The sequence below is a fragment of the Papilio xuthus genome, unplaced genomic scaffold, assembly GCF_000836235.2.
Source record: "Papilio xuthus unplaced genomic scaffold, Pxut_1.1 DF827777.1, whole genome shotgun sequence".
Taxonomy (NCBI): domain Eukaryota; kingdom Metazoa; phylum Arthropoda; class Insecta; order Lepidoptera; family Papilionidae; genus Papilio; species Papilio xuthus.
Genome location: NW_013530872.1, coordinates 1699588 through 1720791, shown reverse-complemented (window position 1 = coordinate 1720791; position 21204 = coordinate 1699588). Strand labels below are relative to the sequence as shown.

The following is a 21204-nucleotide window of genomic DNA, read 5'->3' as shown; positions in this document are numbered from 1 at the left end:
ATATTGTTAGATGTCATTTTATTATTAAAAAATTATATCACAATTCGGAATCTAATTCTAGCGTACGTGTTTGATCCTTAGTATACACGACTATGAATATTAAATCTAAATATAATAGCAACACTGATTTTAATACACAATATAATATTGAATCGCTTTAAAGTGGCCGATGTTGCGAATATCGATGTTAAAAAGTCTATGTTTGATTTCATCAAACTGAAAGTTGTACATAGACAACTATTTTTATTTTTAATCCGTGTTGTTATACAGTAAAATTTAAACAAAAAAATTAGAGACATGAGAAAAATACATGAAACATATTGTTTTGAAATTAAACATTTTCACCGACCACAAAGGAACCTTGATGTAACTAAACCAAACAAAATTTGTTCGGTTATGTTTTATGACGATGAACAGTTATAATAATGGACTAGAAAGCCTATTTACGAGCATTAAGATTTTTTAACATAAATCAGATAAAGTCATATAATAATTAGGCGATCCATTTTTATTTTATTACATTGCAATACTTAACGTCTAAAATTAATATGTTTTAAATAAAGTTTGGCGCAATATATTGCTGAGAAATAACAAGAGTTCATTTCTAAGATTATAATATTATAAATACATGAATAATGTACAGATTAAATTTAAAAGTCGTATTAAAGCAATTAAAATAAATTACAAATTACTGGATGTAAATGCAGAGTAAAATTGTCGTTTAGTTAAAAATTTAATGGTGTATCTATTTTGAAAATGGTTTCTAAATTTTTTAATCTGGGAAGTAGTCAAATAGGTGAGCGCAGCGGAAGACGAATGTGATCATTTGAGCAGATTAGAGAATAAAACATGGAGATGAAGTGAACCGAAATGAATACCGACCGTCCATCCACCGACGACTAACCAATACATATAAATGCGCGGTATTCATCAATTTGTAGCACATTTTTTGTACAAAAGGGGGCACAATAATAAATTGTTTCACATTATACCACATTCCGATTGTTTGTACAGCGCTCCAACCTCAGTATTGACACTTTGAACAAAAAGTCTATGGTTTTAATTAGTGTTAACCCTTGCCGTCGTGTGGTATGACGGCCACTGTGTTGGGTCTCTGCCTATCATGTGAGGCGTTGCCGGGGGCTGTGGGGGCTGCGGGGGCGCTGCGAGCGGTGGTCGGGGCGCGATGCACCTCCTCAGCAGTGGTCATCTTGCACTCGACCACGCGGTAGCTGAAGGCCGGGGCGCCGCTCTCGAGGTCTGGCCGCGGAGTCACCGCGTTCGGTATGCTCTCAAAATTCTTCGTTTCGTCTTTAAATGGCGGGCAGCTAGAAGTAGAGAATATATCGTTAATTTTTTCATTAGGAATCAAATACGCAGACTAGACTTGCGTATTATAAAAGTTAGAGAATATAGTGCACCCTATAGTTAATAGTAGTAAAATTTGTGTATACCTTAACGGTGGCGGAGTGGGCGAGCGTGATAACGGAAAGCTGGCAACTTCACGCGATATCGCCAGTGACTTGATTGAGCCGAACGTCTGCTCAGGGCTGAGCGGGGCACCCAGCACCGATGCCATCCCTCTATAAACATAACTAACAGTTAATATTAACCTCTACCAGATACTGGCAATAGCTCTACTGTAATAAGTACTTGTTAAAAATACAAATAATAAGGTTATGTAAGTACAACTCACACGACAGAATCGGACGGCACCAGGAAAGGCAAAGGTGGTGGGCATGGGGCGTCGGCGCGCGCTGGCGAGGCGGGCTCGGCGGAGCGCGGGCAGCGCGCCGGCCCGCACTCCGCCGCCAGTCCCAGCCACGTGCGCACGCGCAGCCACAGCCCTCGTGGGCTACCTGCAACAATCACACAACAATACAATTACTTAACATCATTCTTTTTGTAGAAAAGGCAACAGTAGTTCAGATGAAGCAGGTGTACATAGTGAGATGCAAATAGCTCTCTTTTATGGCTGACTTCTAAGACAGCTATGGATCCTAGTATTTATCTATGCTGACATAATATTATATGACGCACTTGTTTATTTACTCTACCTATTAAAACTCTTAGTATACTTACGAGAGTACTTCCTACTGTTCTGCGGACTGAGCGGGTAGAAGTCTCCGTGTATGGGGCAGTGGAACGCTAGGCGACGCTGCCGGCGTTGTGCCGCGCGCATCAACATGCACAGGACTATACCTAGAACGGTCGTCACAAACTAAAGATTTTTAAAGATGATAAACGTATCGTAATGGGTTATGCGTTGTAAAGATTCTCAAAACCATTCGATGGCTATTCCAAAGTCTGATTGTAGACTGAAACAACTAGCATTAGATAATGCTGAATCTTGCCATCTAAGAGAGATGTTATTACCTGCGATGGTCATGAGTGCACCGGCGACAATGCATACAGGGCCGAGAACGCGTGAGTTGCCGGTGAATGCAATGCGCGCCGCGTAGTGGTCAGGCTCCTCGTTCTCACCACAGCCGCGGTATGATGCCGCTGTAATACACGATACCATAGTGTTACATCTCACGTTATACGCTATTAAGATATAATCAATCGAAATAAAAATAGATGATAAAATAAAATTTTAATTGGCTCTATCGAAGATATTTAAATAACTTTAAAAAGCATTTTTATATATCGATACTGATGATCACGCTGATTCTAATTGAATTCTTGTCTAGTGTTATAAAAATGTCACTTCCTCATCTTCCATTTAATTGTAAATCATATTTCTAACAGTAAAGCCAGTTTAGTAAACCTACCGGTGAGTACACAGCCGACAAGCATGAAGAGGAAGCCGAAGATGGGCAGGATGATCTGGCAGTTGGCGGCGACGACTACGCCAGCCACTGCCAGGCCGCCTTCGACGCGCTCGACGCGCAGCCGTGAGAGCGCAGGTGGGCATCGCGGCTTGCCGCCCACCACCAGTGGCTCGCCCGGCGGCGACGTTGTCCTATAACATGAAAACAATATATTGATTTAAAGGGAGCTGATAAATTCCATTTGATGGTAAATAATTCAACTGCTATTGAAGCTATAATTAACGTGCTACGTTGTTGTGGAACTACGAATTTTTATAATCTACGTTTTGCGAACTGATTGAATCTGAAGGTCGTTTTATTATATCTTTATGCTCTCTTATAAATCACAGCCAGTATTCTTAATACATTTAGCACCTAAATACCCTTGCTAATAGTTTTTGAGGTGTTAACCGATAACACAACAAAATCAAAGGAGTATCCACAATGATTTTCATTCAGATTAAAAAGCGACTAATGCCACATTATCTTTACTGACCACTCTATTCAATTGTTGTTCGAATTAACTGTTATTTGTTGTTATTTACTGTTTATTAGTGTTTAATACTTTGAAAAGGTTATTTATTTAAAGAATACCAAGGTTACGATTACTAAGGTACTGTCTGCTTCATTGTTATAACTAAAGAAATAAAATATTACAACAAAAAAATTAAGAGTCGTAGGTTATTGTTGCGTCTACATCGAAATACAATTTAAAACAAATTAAAAAAATCTATTTGAAATTTGTTTCGATCTTGCTACTAAATGGATCAGAACACAGTAAATCGATTTCGTCAACTCAGCAGTACAAAAAACCGAAACGAATGTTCAAAACATCAGTTCCAAATACAGCTTTAGCTTGTGTTGTAAAAACATTCGGTTAAGGGTTTATTTTAGAAATGACAGTATGATCGTATTTATTCTCTCGACGCCCGAAGCTTTACGATCTCGGTGTGAGACAAAGCAGACGATGTGTGATTTTAACCATGATTTCAACGAGAAATAAAGAAGCTATATATTTTATTGAAAAAAAAACTATTTATTGGTTTTTAATGATAGAGATTTTAGTACAACACATTATATTTTTGGAAATGATACAAGGGAGTGGCGAATGACATAACGAATGATTAATGATATATTTGGATTTGGAGGACAAGAACCTAGTGCGCGAATCCTACATAGTATAGGATAAGGACAGAGAGATGTACTTTTCCTTGCCTTTAAAATTTGTACTGCAGTAAAGGACCTTGTCATCTTGTCAATAAATTATTCAAACATATAGAGTAATTTATGTCGAGGTAGTAAATAGTAAGTCATAGGCTTGCTATTCTATGTCAGCTAACAAAGTTGTTAGCGCGCCTGTTTCCCGATTTGGCAACATGTACGCAGTACAACTTTGCCTTACACATTTATAAAAACAAGGTCGTGCCTTATTTTAGAAGTAAATGTTCATTTTAAACAAAGAAAAAAAAAGATCTTTTTATTTGAAATGTTTACTTTAAAAAAACAAAACTTATTATGAGGAAAGTATCTTTGTAGAAAAAAGTTTGGTTTCCATATATCGTAATTTTCTCAACAAAAACAACTAAAATGAACCAAAAATATTGATTGCATTTAAGTAATGGTATTTGAAAAGTATCTTAATTTATTTCCTGATACCAACACTCGAACAAACAAAACAAATTTTATTGAAGATAATAATTTTGGTATGTAATGAATATCTTCAACGCTCCGTCCAGAAACATTCATGTTTTATTTATAAGGAAAACAAAGTACGCCGAAATATCGTAAATATAGGAGGTACCAATTTCTTATACGTCTTGCATTTTCAGTGGTTTGTAGTGACGCACGCACGCGGCGTACGTGATATCAGAATTTATTACCATACTTCTCTGTATACATTCCTTGTTTAAATGGCAAAAATAATTTATAATATTATTAATTATAATGATTTTAGGTATTTTCTATGATCAAGCACAGATAAAAATGTCCTATCCTTCAAATGTAATAATTTCGTTTTTTCGTCAACGTCTTGGTAAATATAATTTAATTATAGTGTTTTTTTCCTAGAAAACTTGACCAAGTATAAAAGATAACAAGGAAGAGCGAATAATAATTTGTTGCAACAAAAACGTAAACCTTTATTAGACGTTGATGGAGGCCATGATTGTTGCGGAACGACGATCAAAAGTTTTACGCTAGGAAATTCTAACCGAAGGGAATTTCACGCACCGTAAGATTTAACGCGTATTTTATTAATTATTAATTCTTACTTATGAAAGACACAGACGAATGAAATTCTTAAGTAAATTTTTAATATATTTAAACATGTTGATAAAATTGTATTGCCTGTATGTAATATTAAAAAAATCATATTTGGCAAACACCATGAATTTCGTTACAGATAATGAAAAACCAATTTTAAATTGTACTCTATCTATTTGTCCGTTCACAAGCCGTGTTTGTTCTTGGAAATCTGGACCGATTTTGGCGGGACTTTCACTGGAAGATGGCCGATGTCTGCGGACATATACTACTATTTTCTTTTTAATTTTAATTCCATGTTTACAAAGTCGAGGGCCACTATTAAGTTCTTATTATACATGTTTAGTTATATTACGCACCAGATTTACTTCCGTAGAGGATAAACTTCATGTATTCGTACCAGAATATTAAGAACATTAATAAAGTAAACAAAGTCAAGATTAAATCATAAGCCAATAGTACTATAACCATAATGTTATCAGCTATGTTGGCGCTATTTGAACACAAGGTAATATTCAATATACAAATTTATTATGAAAGCATGATATAAAATGTTTTACGTATTTTATCGTATAGATACAGATACATATTTTTGACTTTAATCATAAGCAAAACTAACCTTTGGATAGTCTTTAAATATTTGTCTTTAAAAAAGAAAATTTGGCGAATATTCAAGTGGCCTGGAACTATCCCGGGACAAGCGGCGCGACGCGACACGACGCGACCGACGACCGCACGTGTTTGGCCACGTGTTACCAACGTAAACCACTGCTATTTTACAGCTTTTTATATAATCTGTATTTGTTGCAATTTTTTGCTTTATGCAATAAGAATTAATACCGGATTCGTGAAGTAAGGAATTATTGTGTATTTATAACTGGACACAGATAAAATATTACAGTCAAAAGTTCACAGAGAAGAACACTTGTATATGTTATATAGAGTTACGAAGTAATCAGTAAGCAGATTGAGCTGTTACGAATAAAATAGGAATGAATTATAATACAATGGAAGAACGCGTAACAAAAAGTACAGTCACCGATTAAAACAATGAATTGAATAATGGACACAATAGACACATTGGTGTGGACTTTTGCATGGGCGGTATAAATCAAAATGAGACGTAACATTTCTTTCGGAAGTACTTATATAAGTATTCTCATGTTATGTTTACCATATCTCTTTTACTACATTTTATTCTAATATATTATACTTTCATATAAAAAATAAACTTTCCCGTTTATTATTGTACTATTACCCTGGCCATAGTGAATTGTTTTTATATTTGATTTGCCCATCATGAAAATTGAAGTGGTATTGCCCGACCACAAGATCCACCACTGATCATGTAGCTAACTGTACTTGTATTACGTAAAATTGTAGGACAATGAATGGAAGGAAGCGGCTACAACAATACGTCACTTCCGTTAATATTGTTTCCTAATGTTTGTGAGGGTTTATGAAGTACATTATTAAAATAAAAATAAAAAAGAGTAAAAATATCCGAGTAAGTTTGCTGTATTAAATGTTATTAATGTGTCGTGTTTAACCACAAATTTGGTATATTTTGTACGTTTCAGAATTTTATACAAATAGTTAGTAATTTTTTTTTAAATTTATTAAAGTGAAGCATTGTTCAATTACTATGAATAGCATTGCTAAAGCTATTGGAATTAATGATACAAAATAATTAGACGTATGTACTCGTATACTTAACGAAGGTTCATAATAAATTGTGTTAGAATGACAATATCCCATTAAAGTGACGTCACCGCTTGGCGGTACTTTGCCGCCAACGTACCACATATTATTATATTAAGATTGATGTTAGCAAATATTTTAGCAAACACTCACGCGCCAGCGAAAGTTTTATCTTAATTTGATTTACTTCATAATTTCTACATCAAAACATTATATATCTTGACAAGATGCGACTCGTAAATGTAACGAGTCTTTATTACATTTTGATATATTAATCCTATACTTAATTCAACTAATTTGCGTCATAATCTATTATATTTTTCATCAAGAATCAAGTATCAAGTGTGATCAAAATAAATGTCCCCATATAAGATTTTACGTGGCCAGTATTTTTAATAACTTAGTAGACATTTTAATGTCTTCATAAAAAAAATTAAATCTACCATTATAGGTTTAAATAGTTTTAATTGTGTTTTAGTATATCCGTCTCTTTCACGCTATCTTGCACTTTATCCAATGACTCAATAACATTATAACACGTATGCGTTTAATGGAATTCGAACCCGTGACTCAGTGAGTGGTTGTCAATCAATAGAGTAGTTAATTATGCGTTAAATAGGCTAGACTAGCGGACTAGCGGCTTAAGGCTGTGCGTCGGTGAATCTAACGGTCCTCTCAGCTGACTTCGACCAATGAGTTTCCGGTTTTGATTTACTTATACAGTAAGCCGTTGAATTTTATATTCACTCTGCGATAGGCATTTTAAAAAGAATTAGAGACAAGTTGAAACTCTATATTTATTTAATCTTCATCTTTCTGCCCTTATCCCACTCGCGAGGTTTTTTTTATTATATATACACGAGGGGTCGGCGCACTAGGTTTTATAAATCCTGATGTTTTGGCTTAATTCTATATTTATTTATGGTTATCATTACCAATATGAACAAGGAGAGAAATATGAAAGATAAAGAAAAGGAAAAATCTGTCGTGTCTCTATTTATCTATGGTATATTTTTAGGTTATCTACATCCATTAAAATCAAAATAATTCTAGCATATATTAATAGAAATAAAACATTCTGAATGAGACTGAATATTACTTAATATTTAGTCGCGCGTCACAAAGAGATATTTGTAAAGTGACAAGGCACAAGCCGCTGGCTACATCAAACCAAATACAAATATTAGTTGATAAAATGTCCAACGTCGACGCTGACATCAATTTTGGAATGTCTGCGTTGGGATTTCTATTTTACTATTTGCTTACGGCTTCGCTAGACCTCGTTGCGTATATTGGAAAAGTTTTTCCATTTTATGCTTGTTACATTCCAGTTAGAGCTTTAAAATATTGAATTGTTCAATTTAATTTGTGGCAGTATTTGATTAGTTGGTTTACAAAAGTATATATCATAAAAGCATATTGTCCGAATTTGAGGTAAAATCTTACTAATATTAAATCTGCGAATAATTGGATGGATGGATGTTTGTTTAAAGATATCTCCATAATGGATGCATGGATCTCGCTGAAATTTGGCATGGATGTAGAACGTAGCCTGGGAGAAAACATAAGCTACTAATTTCGTTTTTTTTTAATTCCGCGCAGAAGATATCTCGGACGACAGCTAGTAACTTTATACAGATGAGGATATTTATTTATCTATCCAGTTCTATGTGAATTTGCGAGATTAAAAATGCTAAACGAAATTGTAGTTTCGTATTACCGTTCGTTTACCGTATTGTCATTTGGTCTGGTGAGCACGGACAAGCGATCCGGTGATGGTCGCGGAAATCACTTCAATTTTCGTCATTTTATTTCCTACAGTTCAACGTCGCATTGACAATGGAATTGTTGCGTCAGTAATTGTGAATGTTTCACACAATAAAGTTGAATTTATGTCAGTAGGACTGGTTAAATGAAAGTTTTTTTTATATATAGAAGAGTTATGTTTGAGTTGACATTTGGACGTTTATAATGTTCGGAAATGTCAAAGAACAATTTTTTCTAATCGTGTTAGTTCAGAATGGAATTACATTTAATTTATGTTGAGTACGATTTTGTCGTTTCATTAAAATATTTATGTAAGTATGTATGTATTTCTCCAACGTTTATATTTCGTAGTCGAGTTTATTAGATTTAAACTTGATAAAATAACTCTTACGTATGTAATGTGTTCGATTAATTAATTATTCATATAAATTATACACTTTTAATGTACGTACGTTATTTCTAGTGTTCACACGCGACGTTTATTTCTGTATCGTATTCTGACCGGGAGGGGGAGAGAGGGGGCAATTTGCCGTCATTAGCCGCTGCTCGGATCGTACAGAAATAGTCGCTGTCCCCCACACGAATTGAGTGACAGAGGACGCCGGCAACGACCATATCCTGTCGCTCAGAACGAGTTTTTTACACCAGCTCGTCGCAAAAAATCAACGTGTCAATTTCTTGGCTCCGTGTCATTTGGCTAATTTGAAGCTCCAGACTAGCTCAGGTTATTTGTGTTGAGAAGCCAGGAATAGACCGACTAGTGTCTGAAGTGCTGCTGGTCGTGGAGAAATGAATATTTCCAAATTACTATTACTAATCCTAGACGCTGATTTTAAATAACAAAATGTTGATTTCATGAGGACCTTTAAAAAAATGATATAGCATGTTAATTTTGTAATGGATTTTTTTTTGGGGTTTTGGGACATTAGCGGACACACTAGTGGAAAAAGGATACGCGACTTCCGGGGTTGGTACCGCGCGGTCGCGTATCCTGCTGCTCAGTGTAAATAAGCAGTAACAGTCATAACTCTTTAGATATATAAAAAAAAATCCATCTGGTATCATTTCATCTCTATAATAAAATAAATCTATATCAATCATTTGATATGAAAGAATGTTTATATCCGATCTCAAAATATCCGAGCGCAGACGAGTGCAAATGTACGTGAAAATATTCAGTCTAACACTTCCAGTTTATAAACGAACTCTAGTGGATTTAACGACAGACGAGACGAATATAATGACTCATATATTTTAAGGAGTTGATGTGAATTAAAATCAAACGATGATTGAAATAAAAAAAAACTTTAATAGTGACTTTATACATATGTATAGATTTTAAATCACTAGCAATTTTAGTCAATACACTAAGACAGGTAACTAATTTATTAACACTTACGATATTACATAATGCTTTTGTTACATAAGGTACATAAAAAATAATAAGCTTAAAATATCTTAAAGATATGACTGTTCAATCTCTTCGTAAGCCTTTTGAAAGCTATTGTTAGCGGGGTATTCGAAAACAATGGTAGCTTAAATTGTACAATGTTACATAACCTCTCTAACCACGAACATGTTATAGGAATTAGAATGTGTGCCTCAGATTCCTAAGGCAAGTTGTGTGTACAATATAATTAATAGAGATATAACAAAGGCACGTGACGTCAATACTTTTCTCTCAACGATGGCAACTATTTTAGAATTAGTTTATTGGTTTCGTTTTAAAATATGAAAAATTATTCGTAGAAATATACAACCTTAGTATACATAACCACTGTTATAAAAACCTTTAAATCGTAATATGAAATAAGATCAGAGTAATCAGCAGTATTGTCCTTTTACCGTGGTTATCTGAAATCAAAATGTCTATGTAAAACATATCCCTGTCATTATGTTTGACAAAACAGAGAACAATATATTTTAAACGGGATTGGTCTCAGAAAGTCGCAGTTAGTAAGCGTTTACACCTCGTGCTAATAGATTGATTGTCACCAACACTCGCTAATTTTGTCTTTGAAGATTCAATTGCAAATAACTGGCGCGGTTCCGTGCCTTCGTTCTAAATATAGATTGTCAGCCACCAGCGACGTGACAACGACCGATGTAACCGCAATTTATATTTATGACGATTTACCGGGTAAATTAATAAATTTAATTTATTAGTTGATGTAGTCGAAATGATTTGTCAAATTCTGACGTAAATGTATAATCAGTATTGGGCATTGTAAAGGCGAAAACCAACACAGAAACGGCCTTGGATGTCCCTGCATTGCTGGGCTTGCCTTGCCGCCTTTTGCAACAATTTTGTTTATTGAATGTTTGTTTTTTTTTATTTATTTACGTTAATAGAATATCTATTTAAAATGCAGAACTAAAACTGCTTAAAAACTCTTTCTATTATTTAAAAGGTTACAGCAATTAAAGAGCTTTTTAATGAACCAGCCGTAGGTAGTGCTGCGTACACTTGTGTGCATAATTGTAGGCACTGCAGTTCCCAGGAGACCGCATTAAAGTGCCACGGCGGAGTGCTCTGGATCCCTTAATTACGACCTTCCCGTCTGGCGGACCTGTTTAACCTTTTATTTATATTCACTTTTGACTTTATGTGTACATATATACTGTGGAAGTATTATAATTTGTTGAACGAAAACTTCAGACTTCTGGCTGTTTTAACATCACACGATGTGGGCGTAGTGAACTTGTTGATATTATACTTTTTAAGGTTCCGTACCTCATAGGAAAAACACGGAACCCTTATAGGATCATGTTGTTGTCCGTCCGTCTGTCTGTCAAGACCCTTTTTCTCAAAAACGCGTGAAGGTATCAAGCTGGAACTTATATCCAATACTCAAGTCTGCGATCGCTAGGTGCTGTAAAGCGAAAGTTCATTCCCATGGAAAATAATGTCTACATATCATTATGATTGAAAGCAATTCAATGGTAATATGTCAAATGCATGGAAGCATCAGATAGGGTAAACAGCTGAACTGCCGATCTGCATTGTTATGCAAATGTTTCAGAGAATGTCTCCAAACATAGCAGCTTTGTAAACATAACAGGATATCCATGCATTGTTTTAAATTCATTCATTGATAAGCCATTGTTTACTGTTTATTAACCCTTTTAAATAACTTCTACATATCAAACTAGATTCTACATATAGTACAATTATAATTTTTGCGCGCTATCTTTATCACGTTAAATCGGATGCGTTGAAGTGCTGGTAAGCGTACCAGCCTCGCAATCTCTGCGACAGTTGATACCAGGTCGATGAGAGGACGAATGCGCCTTAACCTTATAGGTTTCAAGGGAAATGGACATAAGTAAGAATCTATGTATATCGGTTTGTCCATGACTTCACTGATTTTTAAGGGTATTCGTATTACGGGTATTCTCCAGAGTGTTATTGGGTTAAAGTTTGTCGGGCTTCTTAGCATTTAAAATAAGGTTTTTAGCTGACGTCTTTACCTACTTCCTAATAATAAACAGATAAAATACCCTGTTTCCGTTTTCAAACAGCGCGTAATATTCTGAGAATTTTAAAATGAAGAAGACCGCCACCTGTCTAGACGTGCGTAAAGCTTGTGGGCGTATCTACTAATCTACTTATCCGTATTTCTCCATGTTTTCCTTACAAATGGTAAACAACGGGTGGTTGTTATCAGAAATTAAAGTAGACGTAAACTTAACGTGCAGAGTTATGGAGACAGTTAAATGAAACAATGTTTTGTTTTTGAATCATGAGACTTAACTCGAATTTCGTTAACTTTGTTTTCATTACGATACATGAACATCAAACAAAATGTGAAGTAACAACATTCTATAGGAAAAAATACAACATATAAGATTTAAAAAATTAAATATTATTGGTTTTTAATATTATGTTAAGATTATATTTATAGATTAAACCAAATAGAGACACAAAATAACTTTCCCTATTTCGAAAGGATTTATAACGAGAAGCGACCGTAAACTGACCCTGTGTAAATAGATTTAATAGATAGGGGGGAGAAAACCTCGTCTCGGCGCCAAAAACATACTTAATCGAAGATTTGTGTAGGAGACATTTTATGTTTATAGTACTTTGTGATGGAGCGTATTACGTCAAAGGGATTTGAGGTTATTTTCGTCTTTCATTGTTACTCAACACTTGTTTTTGGAGGTGATCTATTAATATTTATGAGGAGGTATTAATAGGCAATAAGAAAATAACGTAGGGCCATGAAACATGTTAAATTTTAGGGATAATCTTATATATAAAACTAGCTGTCGCCCGCGACTTCGTCATCGTGGATATTAAAAAAAACTTAATAAGTGTAGCCAATGTGTTCTTTCAGACTATGTTCTATACGTATGCCAAATTCGTATTGCCGTTCTAGAGATATCTTCAAAACCCATCCATCCATCCACATCCATCTAAACATCCGCATTTATAATATTAGTAAGTTAAATAATAAGCAGCTCTTCAAGACATAAATTCGAAAAAAATGAATAAATAGTATCCTATGTCCGTCTCCTGGCTCTAAGCTACCTCCTCACCAATTTTTAGCCATATCGGTAAAGCCGTTCTTGAGTTATAAATAGTGTAACTTACACGACTTTCTTTATTATATATATATATATATATATATATATATATATATATAGATAGATCTTCGTGTCACAATGTTTGTTACCATACTAAACCGAAACGGCTTTACCGATTTGTATTTAATGTTATACGCATATTCTGTAGGTCTTAGAATCGGCTACTCTTTGTGATCTCGTGATGATAGAGTCGCGGGGAACATAGTATGAAATAAATTAGTTACTATTCCTAATGCAGTATGTTACGGTGCGAAGGGAAATCTGTATAACAAATGGTTGTCTTCCGCAAACGAGAACCGGTTAATTAGTTCATTTCCTACACGTGCAACGCACGATACGGTCTCGTTTAATGCACTTAATTGAAGCCTGCAGCGAACGATTCCTTTGTCATGGCTCAACCTAATTAAAAAGGATAATACTCCGACAGAACAAAGAGTTGCACAGATACAAAAGTTTTTTTTTTAAATTTAAGTATTGCTGTATTTTATTATTTTTAATCTGTGGAGCAATATTTGTCAGGAATGTAAGATGATTGTACAAATTAAAGCAATTACTCTTATGATTCATGGCGTCGGAGTTACAATCTGTAATTGGATTCTCTCATCATATGCCATAATAATGGCTATAATTTCTCTTGAAGATTAAACGTTTTTATTATAAATATATAACCTATAAAATTCCTCCAGGCCTTTTGTTGGTGTCTTTAGGTCAAAACTCGTCACTTCACATATTTATACTAAATTATAGGTCTTATTGTCATAGCCTGTGTACGGTATTAGATTCTAAGTGGGAAGCGAATTTAATTCTTTGACAACTAATCTATTAAGATTCCTATCTCTAGCGTGTGATTTACATTTACTTTTTGCAAGCATTATCGTTCGCAGTTTATACACAAAAGTATTCCCGAAATTCTTGACGATATATTCGCGTCACGCTCGGGGCAAAGCGACGCGGATGTCTCGAGTTCGTCATTAAATATTCACCACGCAGCAAACGGTTTCTTTGATTTTTGGTGCAGATTCTAAATACAAAATGGCGGCAATAATGCTGCATCATTTTCTTTACTCAACTATCTTTTTTACTGATCGACAAACATGTTCTTTTGATATAATTAATTATGTCGATTCTTATTGGAGATTTTTTTTGGACAATTATTTTGATTAAGCTTCAGAATTTCATTTTCAAAGTGGTCGATCAGAGACACCACTGAATGTAAAAATTTAAAACACACTTATTGATTTAATATTAAAACTTTTTTTTATCGAATAATTATGAATCTATCTTTGTTTATATCATGTCAAATGTGTGAACAATATGAGATGCCGCTAACAGAAAGAAAGAGTGTTAACAAACGAAAAATATAAAACGAAACCTTTAGATTATTTTCATTTGGCAAATCTTCCATTCAATTCATCTCGAAAATACATTCGAACGGTCAAGGCCTCGCTAGGGAGGGACGAATTACAATTTTTCTTCGACAATTTGAATGAAACGAAATGGAGAAAAACAGGATCGTAATATTGTTTTTATTAGACATTTGAGTAGAAACAAGTTTTGTATACTTCTATGTTTGTGTAGATTCATCTAATCTAATCTTATATTATATTTGTACTATGTAATATATATATATATATATATATATATATATATATATATATATATATATATATCATATGAAACTAGATGGATCTTTCAGTTACAGGGTGTTATTTAAATCCCTAATTTGAATATTCAAAATAAGATTTTCATAGTTTTGAAAAGAAATTGTACTAAAGGAAAGCTATATAAATTACTTTAACATAGCTTCCAATTATCATATCTTACTGTTTTATTACCAACTAGCAGTTACCTATGACTTCGCCCGCGCGGAATTAAAAAGGTAGTACCTAATAAATAGATACTATGTCACACGGGGATAGTGTAGCCACCCAATAGCGAAAGAATTTTTTAAATGGGTTCAATAGGTTCAAAGTCTATTCGGGCCGCGGACGAGAGCGAAAGCGTGCCCGTGGTCCTGTCCCGATGCGTTGGAGGAACAGAGGGGTTTAGTGGGTATGCCTCCGCTATGGAGGTGAATTCCACATAACTACTAGTATGCATAAAGCATTCCCCTCTGAAAAAAAAAAGGTTCAAAGTCTATTTAATGCATACAAACTGTGTAATATTAGTATAGATATCCGTAATGTTACGCATATCTGTTATTTTTTTATATCAATTTCAGGAGATAGCATTTATATTGGTAATTGTTGATATAAATTACGTATACAAAGGGCTAATAATATAATCTGTTCTATGTTTATGATAAACAAAGGGATAGAGGCGGAACGAGTGGAAGCGACAGCGCGTAAACGGACAGTTCAATGACCTTACAACTCCCGTTTGCTCAGTCGTTGGGTGAATAATCACGTAATTATTAATAATTATTACATAAGAGATTCATGATAAAATATACAGTTTTGTGTGACTGCGAACTACGCAATAAAATACCAAAGATCATCAGTTTGAAATTATGAAGAAAACTGTTTTAGAAATGCGATTTTATTAATTTTCATTTTTTGAATCGTTAGTGAAACGAAAATTACTCTTAAGTGATACATGCCAAACAATTTTATTATAGCTGTAAATATTCTAATAAAACATACGTGAAATCTTCTATTTTATATTACAAAAGTTCATTCTTAGTTGGACATACTGTCTCGATATATTACAGGATTCTTTTTATAAATAAAACTATAAAATTCTAGACTAATCCCTTTAATGTGAGCCCGGCTTCCTGTGAGATAAGCACCTCTTCCCGTGTCTACATCAGCGTGTTTAATAAGGCTTTGTATGTTCATTCGATGTCTAGACAGCTTACTGCTTTGTGTACATTTCTTACCTTTTCACTTTTAAAAGCAGAAGTATAAAGAATAAGATACTTTTTAATCTACAAAAAAGTTTAACTGCCATACTCAAAATCCTCTAATGCTCAGTAAGAGAGTTCAGTGTTGTTTAAGTAAACATTAAGCTAAACTTAGTGTATCTTAAACTTAACAACCATTCGTTATTATACTAATATAAATTAGAGGACTGGGAATTGAAAATCACTAAAGATGAATATAATTATAATTATGTAGTGACTAAATGTTTATTCAGTCTTAAACTACTACGAGAGACAAAAATTAGACAAACAAGCCTCACTGAACAAACAGATAAGAATGATAAGTAATACATTAGCGTAGAAATATAGGCGATATGCAAAATAAAGCTAATTATCAAAACAAATAATTACAGGGAAATACACAATTACTTTTACTATTTAAGATATTCAAACACACAAAAAGAACTTGTGAGATATCTTTTTAATAACAGTTATATTTTTCTATTGTTATACTGGCTGTAAATATCTGTTTAGGTTTTTTCCTTAAAATTTTCCCGTTTATTATTGTCGGCCAGTGTTAATTCTCTACAAGATTCTTTTGGTAATAGCCCGTGTTACGCAGCTTTGTGAATGCCCTTGTAACCTTTTTTCTTTTGTACCTATTATTTCTTTGATTAAATTCTTTACAAGCCTGTGATCTCGGGGATTACACGCATTAATCCGGGACCGCATTGTTAATCTATTGTACAAAATTCAGGCTAAGAAAGTAGAACAAGAAGGAAATAAACTTTTTTGTTACACCTTGATTAGAAAGAAAAATAATATAAAAAGAGAATATGTTAATTAAATTTTAAGAAGAAATCTCAATATTTTTGCAAGTCCATTAAATTGACTTTTCAACATTGTTTATAAAAAACCCTAAGTGAATGTAACAATTTTCAAAACTTTTATCTCTTAAAGTTATAGTTATCTACAAAGGGTCCGTATCAAAATACAGGCTCTTTGTAGAAGACCTGGCTAACGAGCGATCGGCATTGAATCTCCCGTCGATTGTCAAGTAACAAGCGAAACAACAACAGCGAAAGTTCACGCTTCACCGCTCTTTATTATTCATGGAATATTTTAGTAAGTTTGCAAACTTTGCTAGTTGAATATGCTTTGGATGTTTTATTCCTTTTACAATATCTTTTGTTGTCATATGTAAAGTGAATACAGAACTTGAAATGTTCATCCTTATTGGAAATCTTTACGGAACATTGAATTACAAAAGATTTATAAAATTTGTTATATTATTTTTGTTATAATCTAGACGACTTAAGACCTATTGGAGGGAAAAACAATGCTTAAAGCAGCCATTTTCTCCAAATTGAATAACCGATTAACTTTTCAAGATATTATTTCAGATATGACGGATAATAGAGATATATGGAGGATAACATCCTGTATCTATCCCCGTAGGGATAAGGGCAGGTTGATGATGATTAACTTTCAAGACAACAAAAGTCTGAATATCTAAGAAAGGTGTTACCATAGTAACACATGACGTATTAACAGGAACTACGTCACGCTCAAGCAATTGACCAAAAAGGAGGTCGACGCCACAGAGGTCACGAGTTTGCTAATATGTTATTCAGGTATACTCCATATATCTTGTCATTTCATATTAAATGTGCTAAAGATCGTGATTTATTGCGTTCCCTTTCTTTTGTAATTCTCTGTACATTTACGTCACAATGATCGTGTGAATCAGTAACTATATTGGAATACGATCATGTTGTGATCCATGATAAAATACATATAAGAATTCATGACTAATCGATAAATATACTAAGTCATGGTATACTCTTAACCGTGGGATTCTGAGGCCAAAATACACGTTTAAAACTATTTCGTTAAAGATCCATGTCTCAGAAAGCAACGGTAAATGATTTACAAAATGTCTTTTTAAGATTTTAATAAACATTCATTGAGAAGTTTTTATTGTTTTAAGAGAATATTTGTAACAGCTGTAATTAAAAAAAAAGCTGTATTTAATATTATGTTTGTTTAAAAATTAATTAGTTCATGACATTGAAATTACGTATTCAAAACAAAATGTTGCTTCAAGTAATGTCGACTTGTGTGTGATTAAATGAGGCACATTTTAGTTTTTATTCTGCTTTTTTAATAATATAATAAATAAGGAAGATGTTTAAATAATTACAAAATATTTGCTTCCAAGAGGTAACCTTGAATTGCGATGTCCAGAGTTCGGTATCTAATTGAAAAACTAATCATAATCGAATATTTTTTTTTGTTCTTATGATTAATATTCGTTAGTCGTACAGTCTTTATATGTACGTATTATTTAAATATTTAAAGCTTCAAGGACTGGACAAAAATCACTTATGATTTCAATTAATGGTATGATTAATTAATAATATAGTTTATGCTAATTATGTATATATTTAAAGCTAGTTGTCGCCCGCGACTTCGTCCGCGTGAAATAAAAAAAAAGTAGCCTACGTGTTCTTCCAGACTATGTTCTACATCTATGCCAAATTTCTGCGAGATCCATATAGCCGTTTTGGAGATACCTTCAAAGAAACATCCATCCATCCATCTAAACTTTCGTATTTATAATATTAGTAAGATTGTTCCCTATGATATGCCATTAATTGATTGGATAAAATATTAGATTGTCATTTTTTTCGAACAGTTTTGAATAAGTTTTTGTAAAAAATCTCTGTTTACCTATTTTGGTTAGTAGTCTTGTTATTCGTGAGCATGTCTCGTCGCGAAATCGTAAGGTTTTTGAACTCATTTGCCGTGATTCAATTCGCCGGCTACACTACACGGCCAACGCACGCACTAATGTCAACTTTTCAACGAGCACTTTATAAGATTTCAGTTCGATTGGAAAGTAATGAAATGTTATTTCTCGAATTCGTTGTGGTGATGCCGCAAAATTCATGTTTATTATTATATTTTTCAATATTATTTGAGTTTTTAAATTTATATTATTGAATTATGAATTTAATTTTTTGGCTTCAATTTAACTAAACTTATTGGTTCTATAAACAACTTTTAAGAAAAAATAATTTCCAAACACAATAGCACATTCTGTTAGAAAAGATACAGAATAAGGCCACAAAAGTGCATTTATAATATTTTAAAGTATGTATAACTATCAGAAATTATTGTTACAGCTATATTAAGTAGTCATACGTATAGATTTATGGTTACCTTCTTAGGAAACAATGAACTTTATATAGATTCGCTAAAACAGCTTTTCTGCTATCGAGCTTGGTACAACTCTTTGCACTTATCGTTTATTTGCTTTCTATAAGGCTGTTTCGCGTTAGCTTTATGGAAAAATATCGCACAATATTTGTATTTTTCTTGAAAACTTTTATAGAGTAAGCATTAGGCTTTTGCTGTTGGGAGTAACTAAAACACAGCTTGTGCACGATCCTAACTTATATGAGTATGAGTTAATTTAATAACCTAGTTCACTCTAGATCGATAGTAAACCTGCAGCAAAAAAATACGACCTAGCCGTATCGATTATTCTGAATAATAAAGTCATTGGTCAATTTAAATCTGTGACATTCGCCGGATTCTCAGATTTACAACATTTATAATTGGCTTAACAGGAGACTTTGTGTCAAGGCACGTGTAACATGACAGGGGCCTAATGTAAGCCAGCACGAGGCCAGCAGCCGTAGAACTGCACTGGGCAAATCACGTGGCATCGCGCACAACTCACGCGGACAAGACCTGTCACTACCGGATACCCGTGACGTACCCACGCAATTTAAATCTGTTCTTTACAGAAATACTGTTGTTTATTTATAAAATTAATAGGATTTCCTATCTATATAAATACAATCTACTATATACTACAAATAAACAATATCAAATAATACATTTTTTTATCATAAGGTGGCAAACGAATTATCGGCCAGCTAAATAGCTGAAAAGGCGAAGCGACCGCTGCGCAGACATCGGCATTTGAAGATTCGTTGCCTAACTCTTATCGACATAGGATAAGGCGCACAGAAAAAGGATAAATCCCAATCCTATGCGTCTCCCCTTGCCATCGTTTCCTCATAAAAAAGGCCAGAGACGCCTGTCTTCTGTGTGGTTTTAGCACGGAACGAGTCGGCCCTTTTAACATATTACTTTTATTTTGATTAAGCTATTTATAGCTCTAAAATACTTGTCAATATGCATTGTAGTGTAAAATTTATTTGCACACGTGACAAGCTGTCTCTTCGCGTTTGTTAAACAATAATATTTGTGGCCATGCTTAATAGATTTAGATTAAACTTAACAAGTATCAAGTATCCAAGTTATTTACTTACATAGCAATGTTATTGTTATTATGACGTACAATGTCACAAGTGTTACGTTACACGGGAGTTGTTTGAAAACGTGTGGTCAGAGCTGCGGTGTGACACATTAATGTATGGACTTTACCAATATGATTTACATTAAATTATTAGTCATTTACAGAGCCATGCAGCAATGTATGAAGTGGGTTTGACAGAGGAAGACACAACCGAAATATTGGCGTTGAGTTACTTACTATTTTACTTTACATTAGATGGATGAATGAATGTTTGTTTGAAGGTATCTACCGGAGCGGTTACATGGATCTCGCTGAAATTTGGCATAAATATAGAACATAGTATGGAAGAGCACATAGGCTATTTATTAAGTTTGTTTTTAATTCTACATCTAGTTTGCTTTTTTCCTTGCCTAAAGGGTCTCCTTTTAATAACATATTTTAGTAAATTATTCGTTTTTAATATTTTATTTAATATCATAGATTTAAGAGTTTGTCAGTGACTTGTCAGTGACAAACATCAAAGTCAAGATGACAATTGACATTTCGAAGTTGTAATTCTAATGTCAAATATTTATATTTAGGAAATGTTTAAATACATCGACATGAATCACCTTAATCTAGCGATAATATTAGCTTAATATACACTTAATTATTAGACATTTTCCTTTCAATATGGCGACTTTAGCGTTGTCTCACGTCACAAGCTATCCTCCAGACGGTAAACATATCTTTATTAGCATACAATTCGCGCGATGTATTAACACATAATAAATTCGTCGATCAATATGCTACGCGAATACAGAAGCCATAGTGTTATATTCAATTACCACTTAGCGGACCACATGTGGACTTTTTTGTAATAAATCACGTGTCCGATT

The 21204-nt window shown here is 33.7% G+C and overlaps 1 protein-coding gene across 2 annotated transcripts in view; it reads right to left on the bottom strand.

Annotated features, from left to right (window-relative positions):
- Positions 1–934: 934 nt before the first annotated feature.
- LOC106115942 (uncharacterized) overlaps positions 935–21204 on the bottom strand; it is a 59982-nt gene continuing 39712 nt past the window's right edge. For both annotated transcript variants that reach the window (XM_013309603.1, XM_013309604.1), the window contains 6 exons: positions 2775–2965; positions 2377–2505; positions 2083–2202; positions 1697–1859; positions 1455–1583; positions 935–1328 (listed from right to left, as the gene is read on the bottom strand). In XM_013309603.1, coding sequence (XP_013165057.1) covers positions 1070–1328; positions 1455–1583; positions 1697–1859; positions 2083–2202; positions 2377–2505; positions 2775–2965 — 991 coding nt within the window. In that variant the 3' untranslated portion in view covers positions 935–1069. The remainder of the gene's footprint in view (positions 1329–1454; positions 1584–1696; positions 1860–2082; positions 2203–2376; positions 2506–2774; positions 2966–21204) is intronic.